This window comes from Symphalangus syndactylus, chromosome 8 (assembly GCF_028878055.3).
Source record: "Symphalangus syndactylus isolate Jambi chromosome 8, NHGRI_mSymSyn1-v2.1_pri, whole genome shotgun sequence".
NCBI lineage: Eukaryota > Metazoa > Chordata > Mammalia > Primates > Hylobatidae > Symphalangus > Symphalangus syndactylus.
The window spans coordinates 100,980,804-100,999,012 of record NC_072430.2 but is presented as its reverse complement, the minus strand read 5'-3'; the positions used below and the strand labels follow the sequence as shown (position 1 = coordinate 100,999,012).

The following is an 18,209-nucleotide window of genomic DNA, read 5'->3' as shown; positions in this document are numbered from 1 at the left end:
GAGTTTTATTATGGGCCCAATGACACAGTTTGAATCTGAAGTTACTGGTAGGCTTTCCTGGTAAATCATCAATCTAGTGCCCATTGCCACTCCTCCTTACCAGACATGTCATGTGATTTCCTGTCACAGAGGGGATTATGGTGGGTGTGATGCTTCTTCCTCCACCCTTCTGAGATGCTTCAGATAGAGGTTCTGATAGTAACACCATCAAGGGTCTGAGTGGTCTCTAGGCTCTAAGAAATAGAACATAGTTTCTCCTCCTGTCAAGACTGGAGATGTATGGCACAGAGTGTATAATTAATGATTATCTTTGGTAACATTTTTTCACCTGTAGTACAAGTATCAGCTATAGTATTATCAAAATGGTAGAGGAGTTATCACAATACATTACAGAACTTAAAATCAAATATTGGGACCACTTGCCTTTATTTAAAAAATATCTTACTGTTTACCTTATGTGTTTGCATATAAGCAAGAGAGACTGGGAGGGTACTATATTGTTTTCTTCTTATATGTGACTATATAAATATTTGTTAATATATATTTTAAACTTTATTCTTGTAATTCCAGACCCTCTGAACTTCCTAAAGATATCAAGATGATATCACCAGACTTGCCCTTTTTGACAATCGTCTTGATCATAGTTAGTTGGACAACTTGTGGAGCACTAGCCATACTTCTTTCTTACCTTTACTATGTGTTTAAGGTATGTCAAATCAGTAAAGCCAAAATGATTGAGCTTTGTATTAGGCACATGTAGGATGCCCATAGGCATTGTTAACAAAAATTCTCATAAACACTGTAGTAACCTTCTGTTACATAACGGGTTTGAATGTAATTAGTTATTTAAATTACATAAAATTAACTGGAAAAGGGAAATTATTGATCTAAGTTGGGGTTTTCTTGTTGTTAAAAAGGAAAGGGAAAGGAGAAGATATAATCTGTTTCTGCTTGCTTCTTGGTCTTTACAAGTGTTAAGTTATTTTGTTTTTTTTTTTAACATTTTACTAGAGCAGTTTATGTTCACACCTCTTTTTGAACATGGGTAAGAGACGAAACAAAAAGTGATGTCAGTAGGATCAAGCTATTAATCATGCTAAGATAATATAAAATGTTACAAATGTTGCTGAAGGATCAGAAGATGACAATAAAAATAATTAAGCTAATATTTTTACTGAAGAAGTGAAAAACACATCTGATATAGCTGACAGCTTTGCAAAAAAAAAAAAAAAAAAATCCAGGAGGTAATACAGGTGTATTCTCTCCATGTTATTCTTAGGAACAGACAGTTGACATCAGAGTGGATAATTCTTTTTTTCCTTAAAAATGTAATTTTTAAAAATGTAAATACATGCGTGTCATATATTATTTTCAGTTTTCCAAAGGAAATTTATATGCTTCTTAAAAAATTATTTATGGCTACTTTGATTTATAAATAATAATTTTAGTATTTTTTAAATTAGGTAATTCAAACCACTGACCCACTAAGCAAAGATTTCTTAAGTACTTAAATAACCCTAATAAATTAAATTTAAAGATTTTTTCCAGTTCTTATAAACATTTCACCACTGTATATAATTGGGTTCTGGTTTTCAAAGACTTAAAATATGTGAAATGTGTTATATCCTTTTACTATATTGAATGTAATGAACTCTTTGACTTACAAGACGCTTTAAGTTGCTATAACAAAGCATCATTCAAACATAGGCTTTTGCAGGTTATAAAAGGTATAGCGGTATATCCTGGCCCCACCATACTCCAGAAGTTTGTATTGTTTTGTTTCTGTTTCTGGTTTTTTATTCATTTGTTTGTTGCTTTTGTTTGTTTGTTTGTTTTTTAATCCATAATAGCCAGCATGTGTAGTTGTTGTTTTGTATAAGAATGTTTTTAAATGTTTAAATGACTTTTTGGTTTACATTTTAAGAATTTCAGATTACAGTGCTTCTCATTTTTAATACCAAAAGGCTTATACGTTTTGTTTCAAAATAAAAGTAAAATTAAACAGCAATTTATTTTTCTTAGGTTGTTCATCTGCAAGCCAGCTTAACAACTTTTAAGAATAGCCAGCCTGTGGTAAGCTTTATTTTCAAACCTCTACATAAATTTAAAATGAAAGAACATGGGGAAATATGAGTTTATTTTTTTTAAGGTTAGGATTTCATAGTGCTTAAAAGATACAGTATTATGAATTTAAGTAAAGTGAACCTAATGAGTATTTTAAAAGACTTATAAGTTCATCTTTTGTCAGTACCTATGTCATTTTTTAAAAGTTTATTATCTATTAAATTTTATTTTGAATAATTACTTGGATATATTCTCAGCAGTAGAACTAGCAAGTCAAAAGAATAAAGGTTTTGTAACTATTTTAAAGTATTTTTAAGCAAAGTAATTTCAGGATTTTATGTCAGTTTGGTAATGGAAAGATGTACTTATTTAGCTAATAAGTAATGAGTATGATTCTAAATAAAGTAATATATTTTTGTTTAGTTAGTGTCTTGATATTTTTACTTTATTGTTTTATAGAATCCCAAACACTCTAGAAGAAGTGAAAAGAAATCCAATCATCATAAAGACTCCTCAATACACCATCTTCGTTTATCTGCTAACGATGCTGAAGATAGCCTTCGCATGCACAGTACTGTAATTAACTTACTAACATGGATTGTATTACTCAGCATGCCTTCTCTAATTTATTGGCTAAAGAATCTTAGGTGCGTTTTATTTATATAATTATTGTTTATGTGGTTCAAACAATAAATATCCCTAAGTAGAGACTTGCTAGATTCCTAATGGTTAATGAAAATTCCTCAGGAACAAGAAGCTATACATTACCTGAAATTTATTTATTTATTTATTTATTTATTTTTAATTTTTTGAGATGGAGTCTCGCTTTGTTGCCCAGGCTGGAGTGCAGTTGCACGATCTCAGCTCACTGCAACTTCTGCCTTCCGGGTTCGAGCAATTTATTTTTAATACATTCACATTTTCTCCCTTACTGTGTGTATATAAACTTCGGGAATATAAACTTTTCAAAAAATCAGCCCAAAAGGGTGAATTGTATTTTTATTCACTGGTCAATTACTAAATAAAAGGCCACTTCATCCAAGTAGTAGTTGAACCCCTATTCAATGTAGTTTTCAAAAATGATATAAAACTTTCAAGTAACTAAATACTGGGAAGTTTTTTAAGTTGGCAGAACCAAAATAAGTTCAAATTAAATCAAAGGTTGCTAGATTTTAATATCCTTCTTTTATATCTGTTTCTTATTTTAGTCAATATCCAGATGTTTGTTCACAGATTTGCTGTCAGAATTATTTTAGGAGCACAAATTTTTGATTCTGAAAGGCTATAGACATTTTACTGTCAGTAAATGCAAGAAATGAATTGGATTTTTAAAAAGATAAGGGACAATTAACTTTATGAACCTTCATTTTATCTTTTTTGTTATAGAGTAGCACTCATGTATTTTAAGTAATTTGTTTTTTTAAACTTTATGCCGTTTTAAACATATACTGCTTATAAAAAGAAAGTGCTTTCATACTGATTATTTTCATTTCCTTTAGTAGTTTCTGATCATAATTCTCTTTCTAAAACCTTGGATACAAAGATGATATAGAGCAAAAATTATTTATCAGATATTTCATGAACTGTTTAGAGCTCTCTTATATCCATATTGCTACTGGAATGTCTTTAACAATATTTATCCTATTGATTCTGAAAATTTAAAATGATCAGGTCATTGTTGATTTGTGGGTTTTTTTTTTTAATATTATAGGTATTATTTTAAACTTAATCCTGATCCATGTAAACCTTTGGCATTTATCCTTATTCCGACTATGGCAATTCTTGGAAATACTTACACAGTTTCAATAAAATCAAGGTACAGTGGTTTAATCTTTCTTTTTCTCATATCTGTTCTTGGGCTTTTTCCCCCTTTATATATAAAACATACTCTTTATTTCTAATTAATTTAAATATTCCTAAAAGTAAAGCCATAACAGTATTATGGTTTATATGCAAGTATACTTGTTTTCTTAATTATAGGTTTCATTTGATAGAATATAATGCAGTATTTTTTTTCTTTATGAAGTTAACCCTATAAAGACATGATCTAAGATTTGCTTCCCAAAAAGCAAACAAGAGAAGTGGATGGAGGCCGGGCGCGGTGGCTCACGCTTGTAATCCCAGCACTTTGGGAGGCCGAGGCGGGTGGATCATGAGGTCAGGAGATCGAGACCACGGTGAAACCCCGTTTCTACTAAAAAATACAAAAAATTAGCCGGGCGTGGTGGCGGGCGCCTGTAGTCCCAGCTACTCGGAGAGGCTGAGGCAGGAGAATGGCGTGAACCCGGGAGGCGGAGCTTGCAGTGAGCCGAGATTGCGCCACTGCACTCCAGCCTGGGCGACAGAGCGAGACTCCGTCTCAAAAAAAAAAAAAAAAAAAAAGAGAAGTGGATGGAGATATCGGTGAGATAAAATTGGCCATGATTTGATAATTTTTGAGGCTGAGTAATGCTTGCATGAGGGTTCGTTATACTGTTAGTCTACTTTTGTAGTTTCAAATTTTCCGTAATAAAACCTGATTTTTCATTCACTTGTTGTTTGCTCTGGGAGTCTTTTCAGTTGATTCTGCCAGATATTTGCAGATATTTTAGAATCAGGCCGACCTGGAGTTTAAATCCTGGTTCTGCCATTTAATAGCTCTGTCTTTAGTTAGATTTCTTAACCCCTCTTATTCTCAGTTTCTCTATTTTCAGAGTAAAAAGGTAATCATCTTTTCTGATAGAATTTTTCTCTTTATACTCCTTGTTTTGGGAATGTAAGATGGTTCTTTGGTTGTTTTTTTTTTTATAAGTAGGGTTAAAATAAACATTTCTGTAGCTATGTCTTATTGAACATTATTGATTATTTTTGTTAGGATAAATTTCTAGAAGTGGAATTACTTGAGTAAAAGTCCAACTAGTATTTTTCTGTTTTTAAAATTAGAAAGACTAAATAAAACTGGCTATTTTTAAAATAGAAATATTTTTCTTTTCTAGCCAAATATGGCTTGTATTGATCTTTTTAAAAATTATGAATAGGTAGGCCGGGCGCGGTGGCTCACGCCTATAATCCCAGCACTTTTGGAGGCCGAGGCGGGTGGATCACGAGGTCAGGAGATCGAGACCATCCTGGCTAACACAGTGAAACTCCGTCTCTACTAAAAATATAAAAAAATTAGCCGGGCGTGGTGGCAGGCGCCTGTAGTCCCAGCTACTCGGGAGGCTGAGGCAGGAGAATGGCGTGAACCCGGGAGGCGGAGCTTGCAGTGAGCCGAGATCACACCACTGCACTCCAGCCTGGGGGACAAAGCGAGACTCCGTCTCAAAAAAAAAAAAAATTATGAATAGGTAAATTCATAACATTAAAAATTCATTTAAATTCACTTAGAATATTTATCTTTCCAAAACTGTATAAAAGATTGATATAATTTTGGCTCACAATGTAGTTCACATAAGTAATGTATATTTCTCTGTCTCTTTACAGTAAATTGTTGAAGACTACTTCACAATTTCCACTTCCTCTGGCTGTTGGTGTGATTGCTTTTGGGTCAGCACATTTATATAGGGTTCCATGCTTTGTCTTCATTCCTCTTTTACTCCATGCATTATGCAACTTTATGTAAGATTGGACTTAAGGAATGACGAAGATAATTTATGTGTTTAGGGCCAGTGATAAGAGGGAACACACAGATCCATCAGTATGGACAGCAAGATCCTTTGGAGAAGACAAGTCTATTTTTACAATATTGAAAATAGGACATTAGTTTTATAATGTTTGAGGGAAGTAGTTGAAGCATGGTTTTGTTTTGTGGTGTGGAATCCATGTACTAATCATTTTTGAAAAATTCATGAAGGGATATATGGTGATCACTATCATTGAGGACTCCTGTGCATATCAAATAGTCTGTTTTATCAACCATACGGGAAGTCTGATATAAGAGATTTAGTAGATGCAGCATTGTTTGTAATCTCACTGCAAGCATTCTGCTCATTTCATCAAAACTTTTTTCACAAAAGTAGGTTATTTTGAATTTGCTATAGTTTACCTATTAAGAAATAAGTCTTTAAATAACTGATGAAATTTACAGCTGTTTGGTTTCTCAAAGGTTAAATAACCACAGAAAGCCTTTGGTTAGTTTTTGGCAGCCACCATGAACAAAGTGGATCTTGTCTTCTTACATCTATGAAAACAGAGCTTTGAATGGTAAGGAGACATGTTTTCTTGGTAACCAATGCAAGATTGATGGGTGGAAACATGATTCAAACTTAAACAATTTTTCTTGCTATTTTTCAAATATGAATCTTATTATATATTCTCAGTGAACATCAGGAGACTATTAAAGAGGTCTGTTGTTAAATGTAAAGAAAAAATGCTCATAGCTATTTGCTTCCTGGTATTGGAGCAGTTCAGTTGTTTAGTTTATATCATTGGATTCAATTCATTGCACCATGGTTGCCAAAAGTGCCTAAGGTCATAATGGATTGTTAAAATAACTAAATTCCAGTGGTTGGAAACTCTAGGTTTGTACCATTTTTTCTGCTGTGGGAAAAAACAACAACAACAACATGATCAAGGTAACATCACATTTGATGTATAATATTATACTATTAATGGAATATCAGTAGACAACTGTTACCCCATTAATAGCATGAGTATAAACAGTACGCCTGAATAAATTGGAGACATTAGCCACTAGGTTTAACAGTGGAATCTTGATTTGCCTAGGTGACTTCTGGGATTACTGTTTGACAAACAAGAGAGTAACATTTTATTTCATTTCAGAATTTACTTCACTTTTAGCTACAAGAGTAGGAAGAAGGTAATCGGCAGGGCAGAAGAGTATACTCTTTGCCTTAGGATAGCGTAAACTCAGGCTGAGACATACCCAGCTTATAGAGTTCTTCTAGATGTGTAGACTATGAATACCCAAATCCTCTTAACTAAAGTTTTAGTGATTCCACAAAGCCTCTCATGTAAATTTCCAGTGATTCCACCATTGCACTTGTGAACATGTATCCTTGTTAGTACCCAGGGATGTCCTCGAGCACCAGTTTCATTTTATCTGCCATTGCATCTGGATTCCATTACAGCCTCTCAGCTGTTACTGCCTGTGGACGGTTACTTCTACTTACTGCCTGTAGAGAGTTACCTAACTTCTCTTCTCAGTTCTTCCTCAGGTCCTGGCTATTTTGGCCTCAGTTGAAGGCTGTCTTGCTCTCACCTCTGAGGGTTTTAAGTTTGTTTGATCTCGTCTTTTCTAGCTTCGAGCGTGTTTTTCAGTATTCATATTTTCACTTACTGAGAACATTAAAGGGAAATGATAAACTCATGGTGGGGATATGGCAGACAGGTGCTTGTTTGAGAGAAGTAGCAGAAGGGGTAAAATACAAAGTGCTATATGTTTCAGCTGGAGAGGAAAGAGAGAGAATTTATTAGATTATATACTTGTCCCATGGCATACCACATATATATTTAAATAGGGACACATCTCCCTATGTTTAACTATACTTATAAACAACTTTGATACACATTGCATCTTTTATTCTGTCACCTGATATTTAAGTGTATCTCAAGTTACAGATTACATGTGTCCTTAAACTATTTCTGAATTTGGACTTAGTTCCATATACAGAAAGAACTTTAGAAAATTCATTAATTTGGATCTTCTATTGATAGCTATAAATATTGTTTATGTATTCTAAAACCTCTTTGTTAGTACTGTTCATGAATGTAACAAGCTTCAATTTCTCATTTGTGAGTAGTACATTTGCTTTTTGTTTGTTTGTTTGTTTGTTTGTTTGTTTTTGAGACGGAGTCTCGCGCTGTCACCGGGCTGGAGTGCAGTGGCGCAATTTCAGCTCACTGCAACCTCCACCTCCCAGGTGCAAGTGAGGCCCCTGCCTCAGCCTCCCGAGTAGCTGGGACTACAGGCACCTGCCACCACACCTGGCTAATTTTTGTATTTTTAGTAGAGACGGGTTTTCACCATCTTGGCTAGCCTGGTCTCAAACTCCTGACCTCGTGATTTGCCCGCCTCTGCCTCCCCAAAGTGCTGGGATTACAGGCGTGAGCCACCATGCCCAGCCGTACATTTACTTTTTAAAGCAGCAGACTAGGTACACTAATTCTCACTGAAATATTTTCATGGGAATGTAGTTATCACCAAGTCCTAAAGTCTTATTCATGCCAAAAAAAATTTCATTTTAAGGACTACAAAAATGATTCTAATTAAACATTTTATAATCAATAGTAGGTTGAGTCTTTAGCCATTATATATGTATATATACAGACACATATGTATACACTTACATTTTGACAGGGTCTTCATTGAGTCTTGATGCACTTTAAACCCAACTGGCTACCAGAGATGCGAAGGTAGGCTCTTTGAAGATTAGCAAAATGGATGTTTCTGTCACTTGAGAAAAGGAAAGTCCTTTGCCTTTAAATTACACAGTTTCCATCATGCCCACAGTCTATATTATTGGCTGGTTAAACAGCACTGTCCTATTAGCAATGTTAACAAAAATGAAATTATTTATTGGCAGTTATAGATTATCTAATTCAGGAAATTTCTGAGCTCAACTTTTACAGCAACTGTTACGCCTTCTAATTTAGCAATTGTTGAGTTATGAGTAAGTTTTGTGCTTAACTCCTAGACCCTATTGTTGATAACCAGATAAAATATAGTCTGTACAGAGAAAAACACTGGGTACATTTAGTATTTCTAAAGCCTCCTTTGGAGTTACTACTGATTGTAATTTGGAACTGATAATAGGTAGAGATTGCTAACACTATTTTTTTTCCTGGATCTTTTTTATGCCAGAAATTAAACAGGTTCTGCTAACTCTTTTTTTTTTTTTCTTGGTTATCACCAGAATGAAAACATTTAAAGTCGTGACTCTAGAAAAGCCATTTGTGCCTGGTTAACATTGATTTTGAGTCTCTTCAATATATATTGATCATGTGTTGATTAATCTTTATTTTTTCATATTTTGGCTAGACAAATTCAGATCTATATAATGGAATACCCCTTCTTGAGTGAACTGTACTACTATCTACATGATTATATAGTAAGGAAAAAAGAAGAAATAACTGTAATAGGCATAGTAAGTGTTTGTTGTTTGTTGTCTTGTCACTCATGTGATACTACACATTTCCACAATACACACAAACTTACATGAGGTGGATTATTTGTTTTGTTCATTATTTAGTTCCTATATGTTTTTTCTTTAGAAACAGAGTCTCATTCTGTCACCCAGGCTGGAGTCCAATAGGGCGGTCATAGCTCACTGCAGCCTTGAACTCTTTGGCTCAGGTGATCCTCCCATCTCAGCCTCCCAGAGCAGGTGAGACTACAGGTACATGCCACTGTGCCTGACTTTTTAATTTTTTTGTAGAGACAAGGTTTCAATTTGTTTCCCAAGCTGATCTCGAACTCCTGGTTTCAAGCGATCCTCCCACCTCAGCCTCCCAAAGTAGTGGGATTTCAGGCATGACCGCCTGGCCTAGTTCCTATACTTTTCTTAATTCTTCAGATTTCTCACATCTAGTACAGTGCATTCATTTCATCTTGCTGTTTATTAGCATCCTTTATGGCCAAGGGAAATAAAAGATGGTAAAATTCAGTTTTCAGTTTAGTTCTTGAAAGCTCTGGGAAATGGAGGAAACACAAAACTGTGAATTAAACTAGGGCTGTTGATTTCTGAACCCCCAGATAAATCAGTTGACCCACACTTTCGTTTTAGGTGTTAGGTCCAAATTAGCATAATGTCTTGCATTATTATTAGGTTCAGTGTGAAACTTTACAGTGCTGCATTTGAAGTTTTAGTAACTGGTTATTATTAATCATTTGGGAAAAATGAAAATGCGTTGGGACCTTCTATGACTAGGCATTTATTGATTGTCTTTCATGATTGCTTTTTGTTTTCTCATTGTGTAGGGTTTGTGAACTTGTATATCATAGGAAACAAGATACTTTGTAAAATTTACTGGGGAAAATCCATTTGGAGTGCATAACATTTGCCAGGATAAGAAAGCAGTAATATGTTTGTATTATAAAATTACACCCTGCCAGAAAACTTTCTTTCCTAGTAAGGTAAATGTAGAAGGGACTTTTACAGCATAGTAAGTTGATTAGGAGCCAAAATTTTGTCCCAGTTTTTTTTTGAACTAAGAATGTTTTAAATTCTGTAATGAACTTTTATGTTTACCCATTACTCATGCATTCTTTCACAATATGTTTAATAGCCTGAGGAAATAGGAAAGCTGTGAAGCTACTCCCATTCTTTACTTTTAATAAGAATAATAGGAAAGAAAAGTCAGGTCAGTAATCCAAATCCAAATATGTGTACTGCAAATGCTCAAGAATTCACATTTTTTGATAAATTGCATTGAGTACAGAAGAACTTATATGAATTTATTATCTGTTAATAGTTTTGACAACAGAATAAAATTTGGAAATTGTGGGAATAATCAAGCTGTTTTTCCATTAACAGTGTAAATTCATAACATGTCCTTCAAAAGGTGATATTCTAAGCTGTCTTAATTGTCTACGGTTGATAGCTTTTAAATAAAGTACAGTACTTTCTGAAAGTGTTTGGCATGTTATGCTGCCAAAAACAATCTGTGTTTTGAAATACCAATTAATCAGTTAATTTCTGAAGACTTTGTGTAGAACTTGATATATGAGTCAGAATCTGTCTGTACTCATTCTGTACATTGTAACTTTGAACACTTATGAAAAACTGTATCTGCTAGTGTGTTTTGATTAGTGTAGATTTGTTTGCATATTTGAATTCTGATTTTAGTTTAGGAAGTCTAAAAGTAGCCATTTTTGTAAAGTTCATATGCTATTTTTTAATGTCATTTTGGTTTTTAATATTTATACAATAGTGATGTTACTAGTAAAAAATGTTTATAGATAACACGTAGAACTATTAACTGTTCAAAAGCCTACGTGATAGGCATATTTTGTATTTCACGTTGCACTTGTTCTGTTTCATACTGGACTTTTTACATCCCTTTTTTCGCAAAAAAAGAGACACATTTGAATTCTCTTTAGCATAAAGCTGTGCATTGGAAACTATATGACTGTATCCATATGGTTAGCAGAATACTCTTTGCCACCAAAGGTAAATGAAACTGTAAAATACCTCTGGATATTTGTGCCAATGAACTTTTCTTAGCATATTGGGATTAAAGCAAAAATAATCTTTTCAGTATGTTTCATCTAGGACTTACAATAAATGTTTAAACCATGAAAACTTATATTTCATACCCTAATTTTTCTTTGAAAATATTCAAGATTTGTAGCCTAGTGTGTTCTATTTTGTGTGATTGCTTGAATCTTTTCTGATTTTATTGGGTAAAAGTTTGCCTAGTAATGATCTTTCAGCAATTAGTTGAAATAATTATTTGAAGTAATCTTGCTTCAGATTTATTTTTTGATGTACATTGTTGTACAAGCCATTTTAGTACAGGTGTCTCATTTATGTAGTTGAAAGTTGACTGGAATTTCTTTTGTTTTTAATGTATTTCCATTTAGTCTCTTTATATAGTCACATGTTTCACAGGGGAACTTGTCCACTGGAACCTAACATAGTACAACCTTTTAACATGTGTATCTTAAAGGAAAATATTATAAAACAAGATGTTAATACTAAAATGTTAACATTAATATGTTGTTCTCATGGAAGAAAAGTAGAAAATATGATAGGCTCAGAAATTATTTTTTATCTGCATTAAATGCTTCAATTTCTCCCCATAAAAATTCTAAGGTAATTTCAGTTCCTCATATTATAGTTTTCCCCATAATTTAATATTACTATTTCTCTGCCCAGTAATGTTGATGCAGTTTGCATAAATAGCCTTGGAAGTAAGGAGGCAGGACAGAAAGCCAAATATCAAAATCTTTGGCCTTGATTTAGTGACAGTTTATTCTAATGGGGACCATAGGTGTTATTAGTAAAAAGAGGGTGTACAAGGCCTAAATTCAGTTTACATTGTTCTTTGAAATGAGTTCATCTTTTGTGTTGAATAATTGCATTCTAAGTAGGAGATGCCTGTATTTAACATAATCATGCTTTCTACATAATCAAATATGTATTTGTTGGAATACTGGTAGAAATAACCTTCCCTTCCTCTACTGTGGAGTGGAAAAAAAACTCCCGATTTATATCGTATATAAATTAGGAAACTATGTTACCATTTTTAAAAATATAAAAATGACTTAATATCTTATTTTGAAGTGATTATATTATAGTTTCTTAAACTTATGACTGGCTATAAATATAACAACATACCCATGAGAAACCAGACCAAAATTGAATATATATCATCACTGTGACCTTGAACTTATAGTCATTTGGGATAAAACAGAGTGTGCCTTGAGATGATAAAAGAGTGCCCTGCAATTTTATAACTGTACATTTTATTATGGGTGGTCCTCTCAAATTGGCCCCAAATCCTTGTCTTTGAGGTTGGTGAAATAAAAGTTTAAAATAAAAGTTGACTGGTATTTCCTTTAGAATTTCCAGAACTATTGCTCTAGAGGCCTCCCTTAATTTTCAGAGTTCTCATTTTGAATTAAAGTAGACTTATACTACATAGATGTAGAAAATTAAGTTTGGCTAAGGTTTCTGAAAAAATATTCTAGGCGAAGGTGGTGGCATTGTTGTTCTGAACTTACCACACTTGGAAAAACTAATCTTCAAATGTAATTTTTTGTCTTATTAATGAGTAATCTATCAAAGACATGAATTCTTTGACTTGTGCTCATTCTTTCTCAAATTATTGAGGCTTGTATATATCAAAAGGTTAATTTACACAATAATGATTTTTAATAATTAATAAACTCAGATTCATGTAGTATATTTTAAAACATTATTTCCCCTCATTTTTCCTTCTCTTTTTTCTTCCTATATATTTTCAAGGTTTCAAGAGAAAACGGGCTTCATTTTTTAAAAAAATGTAGACTTGCATTTTTACTGTGCTTATTTAAAATAATGGATATAATTTATATTAAAGTCCAAATTATTTTATTCACAGGATAATCATGGTCTCTGATAAAAGATGCCCACATTTCTGTGTACTCACAGTTGTATATTTTTCAGTTTCAATTTTGAACGTAAACTCAACACATTGTTTTCCCATTTTACCTCCACTACCTACTCACCAGACAAAAATATAGATTTCTCTAAAAACACATACAAAGAAAATGTCTTTCCTTAAAACATGATCTTATTGACATGAACGTAGTTTGAGCAAGGGTATGTAATAAAATAAATGGCTCTCAACCTGCATCAATTTTTATACTATAGTTAAAAAATTTATAGAGGACAACCTATGTGTTATGCTGAGATATAGACTCAGTAATCATTTGTTTGCAAATTGATAATTTTTTCTCATCCATCCAGAAAGTACAGTGCATAACAACAACACTTAACAAGTGCAGAGGAACCTGTCCTGTAGTATATAATAAAAAATGATTGTCACCTTGCAGATCTTTCCATTTAAACCTGCATGATCTCCAGTACTTTGTACAATGTATAGTATATTAAATACATTTATGTGTAATTTCGTGTGTATTTTTATATGGTATAATTAAAATTATTACATTTATGTGATTGTAATTCACAAAAAGTACTACTTACTATATTCTGTAGAGTGTTGTGAATGTTTTTACCTGTGTTTCAGCATTATGGTGTAGGTTTAATAGATGAATATCTGCCTTCAGTCTCTGCTCAGGTATTAATGTGTAGTAATTTTTGGTGCTTTCTTTTTAATCTGTGATAATCTGGTGTTCTGAATGTTCAAAAATAAATTTGGTTGAATACGCACATGTGGTAAAAAGATTGCTTACCAATTAACATAGTCTCTACAATACCATCTTGGTAAAAACTCTTTAAAAACGATTTATTGGCTGGGCATGGTGGCTCATGCCTGTAATCCCAACACTTTGGGAGGTCAAGGCGGGCAGATCACGAGGTCAGGAGATCGAGACCATCCTGGCTAACATGGTGAAACCCCGTCTCTACTAAAAATACAAAAAAAAAAAAAAAAATTAGCCAGCGTGGTGGCGGGTGCTTGTAGTCCCAGCTACTCAGGAGGCTGAGGCGAGATAATGGCATGAACCCGGAAGGCAGAGCTTGCAGCGAGCCAAGATCATGCCACTGCACTCCAGCCTGTGCAACAGAGCGAGACACCTTCTCAAAAAAAAGGATTTATTTACATATCTAGCATTTCAGAAATTAGAATGCGTAAGCCTGGGACATGACACGTCACAGGTAAACATTGAAGCAAGACAAATTCTTGTGTTTTCCTACTTTGTATTTTGTAGTTTTCCACATGCATTTGTATGGACATTTCATGGTTCACATTCTGTTTTAAAGAATTGTAGATATTTTTCTCCCAGAGACTATGCTTTTCACATTTCTTTTTTTTTTTTTTTTTTTTTTGAGACGGTGTCTGGCTCTGTCTCCCAGGCTGGAGTGCTGGAGTGCAGTGGCGCAATCTCGGCTCACTGCAAGCTCCACCTCCTGGGTTCACGCCATTCTCCTGCCTCAGCCTCCCGAGTAGCTGGGACTACAGGCACCCGCCACCACGCCCAGCTAATTTTTTGTATTTTTTTTTTTTTTTTAGTAGAGACGGGGTTTCACTGTGTTAGCCAGGATGGTCTCGATCTCCTGACCTTGTGATCCCCCTGCCTCGGCCTCCCAGAGTGCTGGGATTACAGGCGTGAGCCCCTGCGCCCGGCGCTTTTCACAATTCTTATGCTAACTTGATATATTCCTGATGTGAGAAAAAAATTTTAAATGGTCCATTTTCAAGGCATGATAAATCTAAGTACTGGCAGCCAGCCTGCAAATGTAACAAACCACATGGCTCATGCACCAAAAGGCCACGATAAGTGAACAGAATGTACAGGAGGGGTCAGCCCATAGAAGGGAAGAAAGTTTTGTTATTGGGAAATCAAAACTTAAGTGGGGAAGGGGATGGGGTATAACCTTATAAGGGGGATAATGAAATTCAGGCGATGTCTGGGAAGATTGTAACCCCATAGTACTCCACCAGTGAGGAACTAGGAGAGGGACTTGTGTGCTAGGAGATAAATTATCTGTTGTGACTGCCCCAGGTGTGCCTGCCCATCAGACACCCAATCTTGCAAGACCATTATTAAAAGTCTCACTTTCGCTGTTCTTCGTGCCTCTAAGTCCATTCTTTGGGTTTGGACAGGTGAGCATGTCTCTCACAACCTGGGGGCTCATCCGGGGTCTCTGTGCCTGCATGGAGTGAGATTCCGGCCAAGAGAGGAGATATGTCCCACCTGATTCAGGTGGCCCACTCTGTCTGGGCGTCCTGGCTCCCCACAGAAGCCATAGACAAATCTGAGACTGTTATTCAGGAGGCAGCAGAGGTGACACAGGGAGAAAAGCAGGCACCATGGCAACCAGGCCACCTCATGCATGAGCCAAGGTAGGAAAATTGGATTATGAGTAGAGTACTGCCTTGGTGGTTGGGCCTTTTCGAAGGTTCTGGGGTATGCAAGAAACCTCCAGTAAGGGGGGCGGAGTACACAGGGAAAAACTCAGACACAGAGACTGGCCGAAAATGGGAGACAGAAATTCTAGGCCTAGGGGACAAAGGGAAGAGGGAGCCAAAGAGACTCCTTCTGACATTCCCTCAGATAGTCCTTTGGGGAGAATGTTGCAGGTTTGGAGGAACAACCCTTGAACCAGAGACAAGGAAAAGCAAAACATTTAGAGTGTTGCTGTTTTATCTGGCCCAAAGACCCAATTTGTAAGCCTTTGGTCTTTTGGCCTAAGTTTGGCTCAGACGAGGATTGGGTGTGCCAAGCTTTAATTCTCTATGTGAATTAGAGAGATAGGTTACACTCTCTGCTGGATTAAGGAATTAGCCCCCTTGTTCCCCCTCGAAGAAGAAAGCTTAGTAAAAAGCCCCTGCCCAGGGAAAAGCCCTGGGACCCCTATCATGCTCACCCCTCCATAAGCCTCACAAGATAGGGGACAGGAAGATCAAGGGGCAGCAGGAGGGTTAGAGGAAGAAAGACCCAGGGACCATGGGGAAGCCAAACCAACTGATCCTTTAAATCCTTATCCAAATTAAAGAAAAGAATTAAAACAGTGTAAGAGAGAGATTGAGAACTTACCTATCCCTTCCACACAGCAGGCATCTATCATGTTCACGCTTAGGAAAGTTCCCATGGGACAGGGAAAAATTGGCTTTGTAAATGCTCCTCTTAGAAGAACTGAAGTTAGGAATTTCAAGAAGCAAATGAAACCACTCCTACAAGATCCCAGCCATTTAGCAGACCAATTCCTGGAACCCAGCTTTTATACCTGGGCTGAAATGATGTCTGTCATGAATATCCTGTTCGCAGGAGAAGCAGGGAATGATTAGGAGAGCTGTTCTTCTTGCCCCTAAGTCCATTCTTTGGGTTTGGACAGCTGAGCATGTTTCTCACACTCAGCGCCTAGTTTCTCAATTTAGTAGGAATGAGAATGATTTAGACATTGTTTGTAAACAGATTTTCAGGTCACTCCAGAAATTTGATCTTTAGGGGAGGGGCCTGGAATTTTTTTAACAAGTGCCCCAAAAGTAATTCTCAATCAAGTTTGGTGAACGAATGTCAATAGAGTTAACTTGCTAGGCCTCCTAGAAACAACTAGAAATGCTGTCCTGAGCATTACAAGGTGCCAAAAGAAACAATAATTTGAGAGTTTTAGTACAGATTCCAATTTTCTTATAGAACATATGGGAGGAGTAAAATGGGGTAGGATATATTTTGAGGGATGAGTACCTTGTAAACGTTTAACCAGCATCCCTAAATATATGAACATTTACGAATTATCTACCTGTCCTAATGTGTATGGTTTTGGTTTGTTGTTGTTGTTGTCGTTTTTGTTTTTTTGTTTTGTTTTGTTTTGAGACGGAGTCTCGCTCTGTGGCCCAGGCTGGAGTACAGTGGCACGATCTTGGCTCACTGCAAGCTCCGCCTCCCGGGTTCACGCCATTCTCCTGCCTCAGTCTCCTGAGTAGCTGGGACTACAGGTGCCCACCACCACGCCCGGCTAATTTTTTGTATTTTTAGTAGAGACGGGGTTTCACCGTGTTAGCCAGGATGGTCTCGATCTCCTGACCTCGTGATCTGCCTGCCTTGGCCTCCCAAAGTGCTGGGATTACAGGTGTGAGCCACTGCATCGGGCCCTGGTTTTTTTGTTTTTTTGTTTTTGAGACAGAATCTCGCTCTTTTGCCCAGGCTGGAATGAAGTGGCAGGATGTTAGCTCACTGCAACATTTGCCCCCCCGGGTTCAAGCGATTCTCCTGCCTCAGCCTCCCGAGTAGCTGGGATTACAGGCGCCTGCCACCATGCCCGGTTATTTTTTGTATTTTTAGTAGAGATGGGGTTTCACCATGTTTGCCAGACTGGTCTCAAATTCCTGACCTCAGATGATCCACCTGCCTCGGCTCCCAAAGCATTTGTGTATGTTATTAAATATACCCAAAGAAGTACATTTTTAAGGGTGAAAAATACTTAACTAGAAACTTTAATATTTCTTTGGATACCTAGGGGATTACCTTGAATGAGACCACATCAATTTGGAATCCACAGCATGGAAACCTCATGGGCCTTCCTCACTAGTTTTTCTCTTTTTCACTTTTTTCTGGAAAAGGGGGTGAAGATGAAGAAGGAAGTGAAAAAAGATTGTGTGAAAAAAAAATTTGTGCGTGTGTGTATGTATGTATACATATGTATGTTAACATATGTATGTTAATTGCTGCATAACAAAAGACTACAATTTTAACTGCTTAAAACAACACCCATTTATTTGCTCGCAGTTCCATAGGTCAGAATTCCAGGCATAGCCCTAGTGTGTTCTCTGCTCAGAATCTCACACCTCTGAAATCAATGAATTTGACCAGGCTGCTGTCCCATCTGAGGCTCATTCCCTTTGTTGTCAGAATTCACTTTCATGCGGTCCTAGGGCTGAGGTACCTGTTTTCTGGCTGTCAACCAGGGACTCTTGAATTCTGGTGCCATGCCCTACCACATAGCCTTTTGACATCATGGCAGTTTGCTCCTTCAAAACCAGCAAGAGAGTTTCACATTTGAATCTCTTTAACTTCCTCTGTCACTGACTTTTAG

At 36.0% G+C, this 18,209-nt stretch overlaps 2 protein-coding genes across 8 annotated transcripts in view; both read left to right on the top strand.

Annotated features, from left to right (window-relative positions):
- Positions 1 to 13,880, top strand: part of PGAP1 (post-GPI attachment to proteins inositol deacylase 1) — a 120,198-nt gene extending 106,318 nt beyond the window's left edge. For 6 of the 7 annotated variants that reach the window (XM_063644856.1, XM_063644854.1, XM_063644853.1 and 3 more), the window contains 5 exons: positions 571 to 706; positions 2,023 to 2,073; positions 2,524 to 2,711; positions 3,776 to 3,880; positions 5,527 to 13,880. In XM_063644856.1, the coding sequence (XP_063500926.1) occupies positions 571 to 706; positions 2,023 to 2,073; positions 2,524 to 2,711; positions 3,776 to 3,880; positions 5,527 to 5,665 (619 nt within the window). In that variant the 3' untranslated portion in view covers positions 5,666 to 13,880. The remainder of the gene's footprint in view (positions 1 to 570; positions 707 to 2,022; positions 2,074 to 2,523; positions 2,712 to 3,775; positions 3,881 to 5,526) is intronic. The other variant, XR_010122194.1, reaches the window with a different exon arrangement.
- C8H2orf66 (chromosome 8 C2orf66 homolog) overlaps positions 6,159 to 18,209 on the top strand; it is a 35,720-nt gene continuing 23,669 nt past the window's right edge. Inside the window, exon 1 of the mRNA XM_063644858.1 lies at positions 6,159 to 6,246. Coding sequence (XP_063500928.1) covers positions 6,244 to 6,246 — 3 coding nt within the window. The 5' untranslated portion in view covers positions 6,159 to 6,243. The remainder of the gene's footprint in view (positions 6,247 to 18,209) is intronic.